The sequence below is a fragment of the Protopterus annectens genome, chromosome 4.part1 (genome assembly GCF_019279795.1).
Source record: "Protopterus annectens isolate FY-2018-M chromosome 4.part1, PAN1.0, whole genome shotgun sequence".
NCBI classification, from domain to species: Eukaryota; Metazoa; Chordata; order Ceratodontiformes; family Protopteridae; genus Protopterus; species Protopterus annectens.
Window position 1 is genome coordinate 166,918,307 of NC_056734.1, and position 13,459 is coordinate 166,931,765.

General features: G+C 39.2%; 1 protein-coding gene across 6 annotated transcripts in view; it reads left to right on the forward strand.

Annotated features, from left to right (window-relative positions):
• Positions 1-13,459, forward strand: part of PHC3 (polyhomeotic homolog 3) — a 1,318,531-nt gene that overhangs the window by 532,816 nt on the left and 772,256 nt on the right. For all 6 annotated transcript variants that reach the window (XM_044070066.1, XM_044070067.1, XM_044070069.1 and 3 more), the window contains one exon: positions 11,430-12,307. In XM_044070066.1, coding sequence (XP_043926001.1) covers positions 11,430-12,307 — 878 coding nt within the window. The remainder of the gene's footprint in view (positions 1-11,429; positions 12,308-13,459) is intronic.

Consider the following 13,459-nt stretch of genomic DNA (forward strand, 5'->3'; position numbering starts at 1 on the left):
AGTCTTTCTCTTGTTGTGTTTCAGTAGCAGAAATATAGTTGCTATCTTCTAAGAAGTGGAGATATGGCCTACATCATAAAATCTTGGCAGACACTAAGAAATGCTAACAAGAGATTACTACCCTTTCATCTGTATATTTCCACAGGAGTGGCAGATGGACCATGCACCTTTTTAGTTTTCATGGGTTCTTAGGTAAGTACTAGGCTAGCTGCCCTTGTCAGCCATTTTATGTCTAGCCAGTATCCCTTTTGGTTCTTAAATGAACCTTTCCCATTTGGTGTTAGATTGGCTTTACCCATTCCATGGTCAATAATTATATGTTAGCCCTAGTGAGAATAACTGGGATCATACCATAGATGATTTGAGGGGACCCATGCACAAGTTTTTTTTTTTAATATGCAGCTTTAAAGATAAACTGTGATTGAAGCTAAGAGTTGAGAAAAAACAGATTCAGTTTTGCTGGGTTGCTGAACTAAAGAAAAGAATAGCTGGATTTAATTTAGGTTAAGTCTTCTAGATTTGTAAATAAGTATCTAAAATTGAGTATTGTTCTTTAAGACATTTTGCTGTGAAAGAGTGATTAGTTAAGAAGATACTATATACTTGATTATCCTTGTTTAACTAAAAAGCAATATGACCTATTTCCTGAAGAAATGGAATCTGATAGTTCATATGAAGCTTTTCTGGAATTAACTGAATGTTCTTATTTAGAATGCTTTGGATTTGTTTCCCAATTTAGAAATGCCGTATCATTCATTCTGACCATGCCAACGCTGCTTGTAGATATTAACCTGGGATCCTCCCCTACAGTTTAAGGCTGATTGTTGTCATCTGACGTTGTATTACACTGTCTTATTTCTGCTTGGTTCCTTATGAAATTTAGCTATGCCAGTATACATTAAGAATACCATATCAAACCACCATGTAGTAGGCAGTACTGGTCCAGGTTTACTGCATTTTATTTAAAAGTGGTTAAGGTTAGAGAAAGATTGTTTGTGTCAACTGTGGAACTCACCAACCTGTTCCTCTTAAGAGGTGACAATATATTCTATTAATTCTGTAATTTGTTTTGCTTGTACTGAAATGAATAGGATAAGGTGGACTTGGATGGGAATTCCTCTCTTACTTACCATTGCTGTAAAGAATATTTTTAGGATAATCTAAGCATTTGGTAGTGTTTATATCTGAAACTTCAGCTAAGTAATTATATTTCCTGCAATTATTATTTTCCCCTCAGAAAAATAGGGAAAAAGCAACAAATAATTTTTTCAAAGTTAGGCTTTAAGCTTGGGGTTGGGGGAGTACAGAAAGAGAAGCAGTTGTCATTTTTGACTTTTTACAGAGGGCCTCCACAGCTACCATATCTCCCTTGGCATCTGTAGAATATTTTTTGAAATGAAAGTCACAAGTCTGCCCATATTAAAATCATGTTCTTTTCCTTTACCAATGTCTTCCTTTCCATTTTATCATATTCAGCTGTAGATAGATATGTTCCTTGTGAAACAAAGATCTTCAGGACGTCTGTTTAAAAAGGGAAGCACTTCAGCTGTTTGCTAACCACATTAATATCAACACTGCATATAGCCATATTGAAGGTAAAGAGAAGGTAAAGAAAAAAGGAGGATGGCATAATGTTGAGGTGTTTACTTTACAGATACAAGGTGCAGGGTTTAATTCTTACATGGGTTAATTGGTTAGGCTTAAAATGGCCCACAAGAGTAGTTAGCCTAGTACTAATCTATAAAGCTATAAACCTATAAGAGGCAAGGGGCAGGTGAAAAGGGCAAAATCAAAATTGAATGTGGAAGGACCGAAGAACATTACTGTAAGAATAAAGAGGAGAAAGACACTGACAACATGGCTCAAGCTGTGGATGTACAGAGCCAACTGGATGAGAACTGTATGCTTGTAAATGTATTAAGCAATGAAAATAGTGAGATTAATCAGACTGATACTGCTGAAGGTCATTCCTCTTTAACAATTGATAGAGTAGATATTACTGAATTAGAAGTTGAAGATTCTTCAGATCTGGTTGCAAAATGTATTCTTGTAATTGGAGATTTGTTTATCAAAGGAACTGATACTTATATTTGCAGAGAAGATAATGAACATCAAGTAGTGTTATGCTTGCAAGAAACAAAAAATAGAGGATGTGAGACAGACCTTAGAATGCCCTAATGTAAGGAAGTATGGATCTTTTTTTATTCATGTTGGTACAAAAGATCTCATCTGCAAGGACTCCCTGACTGTTAGTAGCAAACTTAAAACCCTCTTAGATAGCATAGCTTGTACATGTATTAGTACATATTTTTCACATATCACATGTAGAAAGGAGAGTCAGGTCACCATGAAAGAAAAGATTTTTGAGTAACTGACTATATAAAAATGTTGCATTTTTAAAGGCTCAGTAAAACCTAAAGAAATATTTAGCCAAGCTAGTGTGATTCCTTAAATGCCTTGTATTAGAGATGCATGGGATATAGCAGTTGACCCGTTAAGGATATCAGGGGTTTCGGTTGTATGGCAGGTCTGAATGCCCATGACTTTTTCTTTGTAAGTCTGCTATGGACAATAACAACATTTGCCCTCTTTAAAAAAAAAGTCTTGACAACTGGATGGGAAATAGAAAATTCACTCTGGGGATCACTTCTGTAGCAGCTTGACAGGGGCACAGGAAAATAATTTTCTTGGGTGGCAAAAGCCAGGAAACCTTTTTGGCTAGGCTTATATAGGCCCCAGGGCCTCTAGCCTAGTACCTACCTTTGAACCTATAAAGCCAAGCCCCACTAGCTGTGGACATGCATGTTTTAGCCTTCTGATGGCCTCATCTGCACAGCATAAGTGAACTGTTTGGCTAACCTCTCCAAACACAGGGTTGTCATACTCAGCTGATGTCCATAACCATTAGGGTGTTTGCAAAACATCCCAACTAGCAAACTAAAACAATGAGTAAATAGGTCACATAGATAAACCAATCAGTAAAAACTAAAAAAAAAAAATCTAGCCAAGCTAGAGTTTCCACTGTGTGATTCCTTAAATTTCTTGTATTAGGGGCACATGGGATATATGCAAATGATGTCTTAAGGACATCAGGTATTTCGGCTATACGGCAGTTCTGAATGCCCATGACTTAGTGGGGTTTGGATTTATTGGCCCAAATTTGTCCATAAAAAGAAAATGGATGGAATTAATAATAATGACATGAGAACACTTCAGCAAGAACTTACAGTACCTTTATATCTTTTATTTGCTAGGTCATATAAATATGGAGATTCTTCAAGATTGGAGACATGCACTTATTGTCTTTAAGGGAAATGGGTGTAGTACAAAACCAAAGTCATGCAGACCCTTAAGTTTAGGTTCATGTTGTAGAAAAACAATGGAGAAGGTAATATTGGATATGTTATTGTCAGAACTGACTGGAAAGGGTGGGACTTGAAACTATATATCAGCATCCATATGTTGAAAATAAATCTATTACCACCTGTAACATAATGTTCTATAACAATATAGTAACAGCTATGAATGAAAAATTGTGTGGTGATGTAATCTGTGCAGATTGAACTTCAGCATTTGACAGGTTCACACACAACTAAGTGTTGATGTACTCTTGATAAGACGGCTAGCTGCATGGCTTACAAGTAGGACATGGGAAGTATCAAATGCCAGTTGGGCAGGTGGAATTCTTAGTTACAGTCAGGGTGTCCCACAGGCCACTGTCCTAGGCCCATACTTGTTTAGATTGTATCTTTCGGATCTATCTTTTTCATCTAAGGTGTTCTGCACTCTATATGCAGATGACGTGAAATTGCTAAACTGGATAATAATATGTTGATTATTTATTTAACATTTGTTTACCGGGAAAGTGCGACTGGGTATGAGCCCATCGTCAGCAGAGACCTGGGGAGAAAAGCTCCACAGTATACATTAAACAGAATTAAAAAAATACAGAAAAATACAAATTTACATTGATAAATACATCAAATAATAAGCATATGGGATTTGGGAGACATAATTTGAAAGTGAATGCTTACTACAGCACAGAGTGATTGAAACTGTATTCATTTAAGGACCAGGGTATATGGGTAGATCCAGCTTTGAGTTTTTCCTAATCCTGTGAATCAGTTGGTTAATGAGTATAGAATAACAGTATGGAAACCTTGTAAGAAAACAATTATGAGTAATCTGGAAAGGGTACATTTGAAGTATACCAATGGCATTCATGGATATGAAAATTTAGGTTATGAAAGACTAACATATCTGAACTGGTACAGTGTCTCATATAGATATTTAAGAGGAGGCCTTATGTAGGTGTACAGGGCATTTAGAGACAACTACCTCTGGGATTGTTTGGGGTTATCAAAAGTAGTACAGAATCAACAGACAACCTATGTAGAAGATTCTGTAGAAATGAGAAGTGTACTGATTGGTTCTCTGAGAGCAGATGATGCATGGAACAGACTACCAAATTACATTAAAGCAAGCAATTGATCTGCGGTGGTTGTCTTCATTTGTCCTTCATCCTGTAGGTACTTGAATCCGACCGGATCTGACTCAGCCACATTTCCTGCATCTGATCCGAGCTCCTCCCCTACTCATAATGCGCCTGTCCTCCTCCTCCCTTCAGATCTCGTTTGCCATGTCTCTGTAAGCATCGTGATCTGGTGCTCTGAGCAACTTTTTGAGTAAGTGAATTTTTTTGTGGGCTTACGTCTCTCTGTCTAGTTTCTTCCTTCTACCTTTTCTATCATCTTCCTCTGCGTTCGCATTGGTAATCAAAAAAAAAAAAAAAAAAAAAACTTTTTTTCTCTTCTTTCGTTAGGAGTGTATGCAAGTGAGTGTCGAGTGTGTCTGTGTGTTTGGGCCTCTCCTGTTTAGGTATGTTTGAAATTCCCAAACCGGGTTTTCATCAGTGCACAGAGTGTGACCACAAGCTTTCCCCAGCTGATCACCACACTCTGTGTGTTGCGTGTTTAGGGGTGGCCCATCTAGAGTCCTCCTGCTCGATCTGCACTGGGTGCAACCCCTGTGGATTGATCGACAGGAGGAACAAACTAATATTGAAAGGCCTTCTCCCCCTTCCTACCACCGGGGCTCAGGCCTCTAGTCCTTCTGATACCACTGCTTCTTCCATCTCCTGACCTCTGGGACTCAACCTCCTGCTAGGAGGACTGGGTACAGAGACAAACATAAGCACAGGGAGAAACCTAGGAAGTGGTCGGTTCATCTGCAGGTCCCCCAGCCAAGATCAGCTCTGCTCCGAGAGTGGAGTCTCCCCGGCTCCATTCCCCTCGCTTCTCCCCAGAGCCGAAGGTGCTTCAGAGCTGCACCCAGTCCTCGGTGTCCCCCTCTGCCTCTCTAGGCTGGTGTCATTGGCCTCCTCTTCCAGATCCACCCATAGTCTTTTTAAAGCGGAGGTGGATAGGATGATGCAGAGATTTATGGATGGGAGGTCTTACCTGCCCTCTCTCCCTCCAGAGCAGGAGGCATGCAGTCCAGCTTCAATCCAATTACTCCTTTTCTGATCCAGCCCCCGGTTTCAGAGTTCTCGTATCAAAGATCACTTGGTGTTGAGGGGTCGGTGCCTTGATGCCGGCCGTTACCTTGAGCGGGTCGGATCCAGAAAGTTGAGATCCATCCAGCTCTCAGAGCCATAGCCTCAGCACTAGATCCGAGGGGATGGTTTTGGCTGTGAGTTTTTCAGAGCAAAGCCTTCCAATCTGAGTCTCAGTGCCTGGAGGTTTGGCTGTGGCTCTCCCATCAAGACCGAGGGTTGCAAACCTGTCTGTAGCCCCTTCTCAGATGGTTTGTTCTCCTTCTGCCTTTGACATGGTGGAGAGGGTTCTCTCAATCCCGTCGAGACTTTTGACGATCTCGTCTTAGGAGTCTGCCCTGGATCCCTATGTACAGATTTCGCCATCCTGTTACCTCAGGGACAGCCTGCTGCCTCTTCACCCCAGAGTCCTCCCCAGAGACTCCCCCTGAGGAAACATACATGTAAAAGGAGACACATTGACTTCCCACTGGACTCTCTCATGGAGGACACCAAAATCTGGACATTTTGCAAAAAATATGGACAGTTGAGAGCTATGGTTCCATCTAAGAAGATTTCTGGCTAAAAGACCCTGAGCTGCCAAAAGAGGCTAGAAGCTCTAACTCTTTGCTTAGTATCTTACAGGCTCTTGAGGGGCAACTTGTGTTTTGCCTACAGTATTATTAGAGGTCCTTTTGTCCTTGATCTCCTATATCTCCAAAAGTCTTAATAGCTTAGCAAACACCAGAACCAGGGACTTAAATCTTAACCAGCAGATAAATAGAATGTGATTGAGAGAGAGAGAGAGAGAGCTTCTTTACATAGTGCCTCCCTGTTGTCTGGATTTAGCTGCCTGTGCTTGTTAAGCATTGCAGTACATTATTATCCTTCATACAGAACCAAGATGACTGTAATGGTACCCCCAAATTTCCCCTGGAGCTAACTAGCCTAGACCTCCTTGAGAAGGGATATATAGCATGATGGTGGGTATTTTGATGGTCACAAGATTAAATTGCCTTAGAATTCCTATGAATCCTTAAGGTGTATAGTTCACATACTCGAACCACACTTCCACGAAACCCTTTTCGTCCATAGTACTAACTGCTTCCAATCCCTGTATAAAGATGGCACCATTCACTTGACTGAATGTACCTTCACTTAACTGAATGTTTTTTCTTCTCATTTTGATGAAAAGAGTTTTGTGGAAGTGTGGTTTGATTATGTGAACTAGACCCATCCTCAAGGCTTTCAACAGATGCAGCCACTGTTGGAAATGTTTTGGTAATTGATCATTCTGTCATGATGTGGAATGACACTGCCCTCATGAGTCTAGATAAAAACAGTGTGTGAGTTTGCTGTATTTCCAGAGACAGGATCTGGGATGTTGTGAGGGCTGTCGGATCCTTCCACCTTGACAGGTGCAATTGTGACCTAGTGGAGCCCCATGTGGCGGCGAATGGCCTTAAGTACTCCACAGAGTAGGAAGTGCCAAAGGATATGATTGACTTTGTTATGCATATTGTAGAAATAGAAATGACACTTGTCTTAGGTGGTGTCATGCTGTCACTAGAATGATGAAAACATTCAAAGACAATATAATTGGCTTTAATACATGGCTTACTAGGTGGTATTATTGTAGGAGGACCCAGCATGTGTTTGCTTGGGCCAAGACCCTCCTACTTTGCCAGGGATTATCTACCAGTTTGTTGGCAGGACTTTCACATTCTAGCTAAAGCATTTGCTGCTCCATAATGCCTTTTTGAGACAGAGTCCAACAACTCAGCACTCCCAGATTCTATATTGGACATGTTAAGAGTCTGTCACCAGTGTCAGGAATATTAACAAAATATGCATGAGCTTGAGGCGATCCTGTAACTCAAACACATACATATACATGGAGTAACAGCGGCATGCCTTCAATGCAGTGAAATTGTGTATAGCCCCTCTCATGCATTCAGGCTTCTGGGCAGCTTCTGGGGAGTGTCAGTCTTTGTCAGAGACCCCGTTACATCAGAGCCAATTCTACACGACCCCAATTTTGAAATTGTAGAAATCCAGGTTACCATAAATAAATTCAGCTACAGATCCCCCTCCATATCCTACACTGATCATTATAGCTACCTTCTCACCATAATTAATATCCCTATAAAAAATGCATTCCTTCTAGGTGACTATATTTACTCTGCAACAAACTGTCTCTTAAAGTGCAAATGGAAGAATGCCCATGCTTCCTTGATTGTGTAAATGTGACAACCTTGAACAGTTGGCAAACTAGGTGACTATATTTACTCTGCAACAAACTGTCAGTTAAAGTGCAAATGGAAGAATGCCCATGCTTCCTTGATTGTGTAAATGTGACTACCTTGAACAGTTGGCAAACTTACCAATGGGGAGACAGTGTCCTAGATATTGCCCTTATTAATATTTCCTCTTGCTCAACTTCACAGATACCATCCCCATTTGTTAAATCAGAACACAATGTGGTGACCTTCATGTATAAAGCTGAAGGTGCTCCGCAAACAAGTAGACTGGTTTTCAGTGATTTCCCAAAAGCAAATCTCCTGCTGCTACTTAGAGACGTAATTAACTTCTGTTGCACCACTACCTTATAGGTAAAACTAACACTTTAATCTCCAAGTTCTACTCCTCCCCAAAATGATTGTATAGAGAAAACAGTACGTAGCCATATTTAATATACATAGAAATATAAAAACAAGTCTATATGGTGGAATTCTTGTATAAATAGACTATCCAATAAAACAAATAGTGTATGTGGTAGAGTGGATCAGAGAAGCAAATATTTCTAATAAGTCAGATACCAACTTTCCTGATTTATCAAATAGCTGTTTTATAATGTTTGTCTAATGTCTGGAAAATATTTTCTAAATAGTTGTATATAGTTATTATTATTTGTTGGTGTTGTCCTTTTGTGTTTTATAAATATACTTTTGCTGGGTTTCTATTAATTCACAGTTTTAAGTAATTTCAATAAACAACTCATTGAAAAAAGCACAGAATTCTTACATGCTTTCAAACATGCTAGCAAAGAACTTAGGGCAACAGTTAGAAAACACAGAGCTGATTGTGAAAAAAATGGCCACTGATACCAAAATAATTCTAAATTTTCTTTATATATGTTAGAAAGTTAAGAAACAGTGCCCATCAGTGTTATGGATTAATCTACAATGGTGCATCCTATTCTGTTCCCAAAGAAATAAATGACTTCCTGGCCAACAAATTTAGTGTGAACTTCATCTCATGCACTATCATTTCTGCCCTATTGCTTCATCAGTCCCTGAGCCTGCCAAGATCACTTAGTTGCAAGTTCTAACAGCCCTCTCTAAACCAAAGAATATTACTTCCTTGGTCCCTAATAATATAACAGGAAACTTAATAATTAGCACTAAGTATGGGCCACTTGAACTGCTATTAAACCTGTTTAACATGAGTCTTGACATGGTCTATGACATGGAGAACAGCTATCATGATGCCCTCCATAAGGAAATTTGAGCCACTGACCCTGACAGTTATAGTATCCATCAGTCTTACCTGCCTTTGTTATTAAATTCCTTAAACATTATTTCTGACTTTATAAATCTCATAGCCCCTAATCCACATCAGTTTGGCTTTGTCAAAGGTAGGTCTTGAACCCTGTAAATTTCTTCAAAAGAGCAACTGCCGTAGTTGGTGATGGTTATGCAGTGCACTTAGCATGTACGGATCTGGCCAAGGCTTTTGATAATATCCTTGTAAGCATTGTGGACAAACTGGTAAACATCAGCTCATATGTAGTGCAGTGGATTGCAGATTGGTTGGCAGTGAAAGCATATGATGTTAGAGCTGTGGGTGTCACCTCAGAAAATAAAAATGTTACAAAGAGGGTGATTCAAGGCTCAGTACTGAGTCCTATTCTATTTGGCATTTATGCTTTGACCTACAAGCCAATATTTTTGGTCTCTGGTTAACAAAATTTGCTGATTACTGTAAGCTATGGGTTGTTATTTGGGCACCCCCCGAAGTGAAGGTACTCCTCGAGGGGCTGGACTATATGACCAACTGGAACAGGGATAATGTCCTTAAACCTATTGCCTAAAATGCAGTACATTCCATATTGGTAAAATAAATAATTGCTCCACTTAGCATGTAGGCAACTCAACCCTCAAGACTGACTCTGTTATTAGAGATCTAGACATCTTTGTGGATGATTCCCTATTCTTTTGTCATCATGTCTCTATTATAGCTAGAAAATCCTTCTGTCTGGCCTAACTAATAACCAAGTGCATTTCAACCAGAATCAAAGAAAGTTTATTTACATCTGTTAAACTCATCTCTTTTTTGTTCATTTATTGAAAATAATGCCTCCATTGGCTTGCACCTATCAAAAGATTTTACTCAACTGGAGAAACTCCAGTGTTTCCAAACCAAAAAAAGTCATACACGTCAAGTACAGTAATTATCTAGACTGATTGGCCATCCCCTATCTGTATTCTGCTTCTTATAGACTCTTCCACAGTAATCTATGTTTGACCTTTCAGGTTATAAAAGACCACACCCTCACAAACCTGTTATGACTTTACAGAACTAATCATTCCTCAAACACATGTACAAAGGACCACAATCTCCATCAACTAATTAATAGGGCAGTAGGGCAAGACAGAGTTGTGTTCTGGCTTATGTTGTGTTTCTCTTCTTGAGGCAGATGGTAATTCTTGATATCGGGTGTTCTGGCCAGGCTGAAAATGGTATGATGACTAATTGCTTTTTATTTACTTATGAACCTATTTATCAAGCGATTCATTCCCCACAGTACAACATATTTTACAAAACAGATTTCACGTATCACACACCAAAGCCCAAACTATTCCACACACACATATGTGTGTGTGTGTGATATATATATATATATATATATATATATATATATATATATATATATATATATATGGACAGATATATAGATTTATGAATATACTAATAGATGTATATATATGTATGTATATATTGGTGATATTGGATCAAGCTTTTGTCCTTTTTCTGTTGCACACAGAGATAAAGCTCTTACTACAACCAGACCCAGAGATTGATTAGCTACTCACAAAGCTGGAAAAGCTGGGTAGAGTGGGCAAGAGACATGCAGTTTACATCAGCATGTTTACCCGGAGGAAGGGTTAGAGTGGCACCTCACCCTGTTAAGGCCTAGAGCTCCAGGAGAGTGGCGTAGACCAGTCTCCCTGAAAACAGGCTACAGGGCACATTGTTTTTCCATGATCAGGAAGTCAAATGACTGAGTTTATTGATTTAGACAGATAGCTGTCATTCCATTGCTAAAGTAAGAAATCCACAAAGAAAGGGTGTGGAAACTCCAGAAGGCATTTTCAGTGCAAACATTAAAACAAAGACACACACACACACACACACACACACACACACACACATATGTCATCAGAAGTGCATACAACCTGATATCAATAACTCATATTAGTTTAACGTAAATGTAATTTGTTTGGTTCCAAAGAGTCATGGAATGCAGTCAGTAAAGGACAGTGACAACCAATCACAAATTTAGTGTGGGGGGGGGTTGTCATTGTGTGATTCATAAGTATATGTTAATATTTTTCAAGAAACTTTAAAAAAAAATGGAAAAGTTGCTGGCAAGTTTGAATACTTTTGCACAAGTACTGATAATTAAAATTGAAATAAAAAGTATGCTTAGTACTATATGAGATAAGCATGTGTAGTGATCAGTTAAAACCTCTGCAGATTACTATTTGAGTAGAGTGAATCTAACTCATTGTTTCTGTTGTAACTGCAATTTATGCAGAATTATATTTTGTGAATATATGGCTGCTTTAGAATCTTAATATTAAAGGTAACTTTTTCTTTACTTTTTTCTCAGCACCTTATCCATCCATCCAGCCTCATCCTCTTATTAAGCATCAACAGATTTCTCTGCATCAACCTTCCCAAAAGGGGCCTCATCATCAGCTGGTTATTCAGCAGCAGATTCAACACAGACAGACTCAACCACAACAACTGCAAACAGTGACGCTTCAGAATCCAAGTCAGGAGCCACCCATGTCTCAGCACTGTCTGACAGTGCAAACCCAGGGACAACCTCCAGCTCCAAATTCTTCCCCATTACATCAATGCCCTTCCCCAGTAACGTCAGCTCAAACCCAACCCACTCAACAGACTGTAGTCGTATCTCCTCAGATATCACATTCACCCAGCCAGTCACCTAGCATAATTGTACAGCCACAGGCTCTTTTGCAGTCACAACAGCATACCCTTGTATTACCATCGCACCAGGTAGAATCACACCAACCACAACTGCATCGATCCAATGGCAGCCCTGTGCAACTCACTCAGCAGGCTGCCATGCCATCTCATCTGCCACCTCCACCCTCCCCAGTGGCACATGTTGGCCCTATACAGCAGTCAAATCTGGTGTCAACAGGGCAACAAACTGTGTCACCACCTCAGCTTCACCCTCCTTCACAGACACCGGCATCACTCTCCCCCCCTGTTCAGTTGTCCTCAACACCTCCTAGCCAGATTCAGCCTTTGCCACTACAGTCTGTCCAGGCGTTATCAATACAGTCTTCTGAGATGCTGCCGATGGGCCATGTACTAGCAGAGAACACGCTATTGTCTAAGGAGGAGCTACCTGCAGCTGAAACCTTGATCCAGATGCCATATCAGACTCTTCCACCACCTCAGACCGTAGCAGTAAATCTTCAAGTACAGCCCTCAACTCCAGTCGAACCACCATTGGTAAGTTCTCAAGAATAAACCTTGAAAATTTTGAGAATCTCTGACAGGTTTATTTTATTTTTTATCTAGTACAGTAACTAATTCTTGCAAATTAAATTCCTTAAGTGTTTTCTTACCTATCTTATTATCTCTCCAGTCTGGTAACTAACTTAGAATTTGTTTTCATTGTCTAGAACAGAGTTTAAACTCCTAGTAATTCCTCATTCCAGCATATTAAATGAAATTAGGTCTGTGCAGACATTTAAATTATTAAAGAAATGAGAATATATTTTAGCAAAGTTCTGGAATGAAAGAAGTATTGCCTTCCACATAAAAACTGTATTTAGCTCATACTGACTTGTATAACTGCTACATTTTACTAAAACTGCTCAGCATTAAAAGACAACACTTTCCTTTTCAGAGCTCAGTATGGCATTGGATAGTAGCAAGTTAATGTAAAGTTGAAATAATGTCTGTTTTCAGAAAATATATTAGTTTCTTTCAGTCAGTTCCTATTTATCTCTACCAGAAAAAAGTTAAGATGCACACGTGCTTACTGTTTAATCTTCAGCTGATAGTATTCTGTTCTTCCATTAGCATATTAGAATTGTGCCTACATCACTGCTTAAAGTATTATTATAAGGGAGTTTTAAATTCTGCACTTTTATTCATCATCACCACTGTAAATATTTAAGTTATCAAACATATGTGCTTTTAGAGTGTAATCAGTGTAATCATCTTTGAGCAAAATAGGTGCATGCTCTTTCACCGGAAACAAAGCCGTCATATGGCCCCTGACAGCAAAATTGCTTTGAATAAAAATAGAAACAAAAAGCTAATTATATGTCACATTCACCTTGCATCCATAAACAAATCAAGCACAGTAAAATAGAAAGAAAAAAAGTCATTTACATTTCTCCTTGCATACTTAAACAAGTGAGACACATCTGTTCATTTTTCATGATTTTATTAGAAGGTGCTTCTTGTCTGGCTTTTCATATCCTTGCATCTGCTGAATCGTCCTAATCATTTGAGCTTATTTAGTCTATCTGGACAGTTTGCTAAAGCACCCTCTGGATTTAAAATGGTCTTTGCTTTACCCATACCTGTGTTTACAGAAAAACATATTGGCAAAGGAATTTTGTACTTGAGCATTCCCCAGAAGTCATTTTA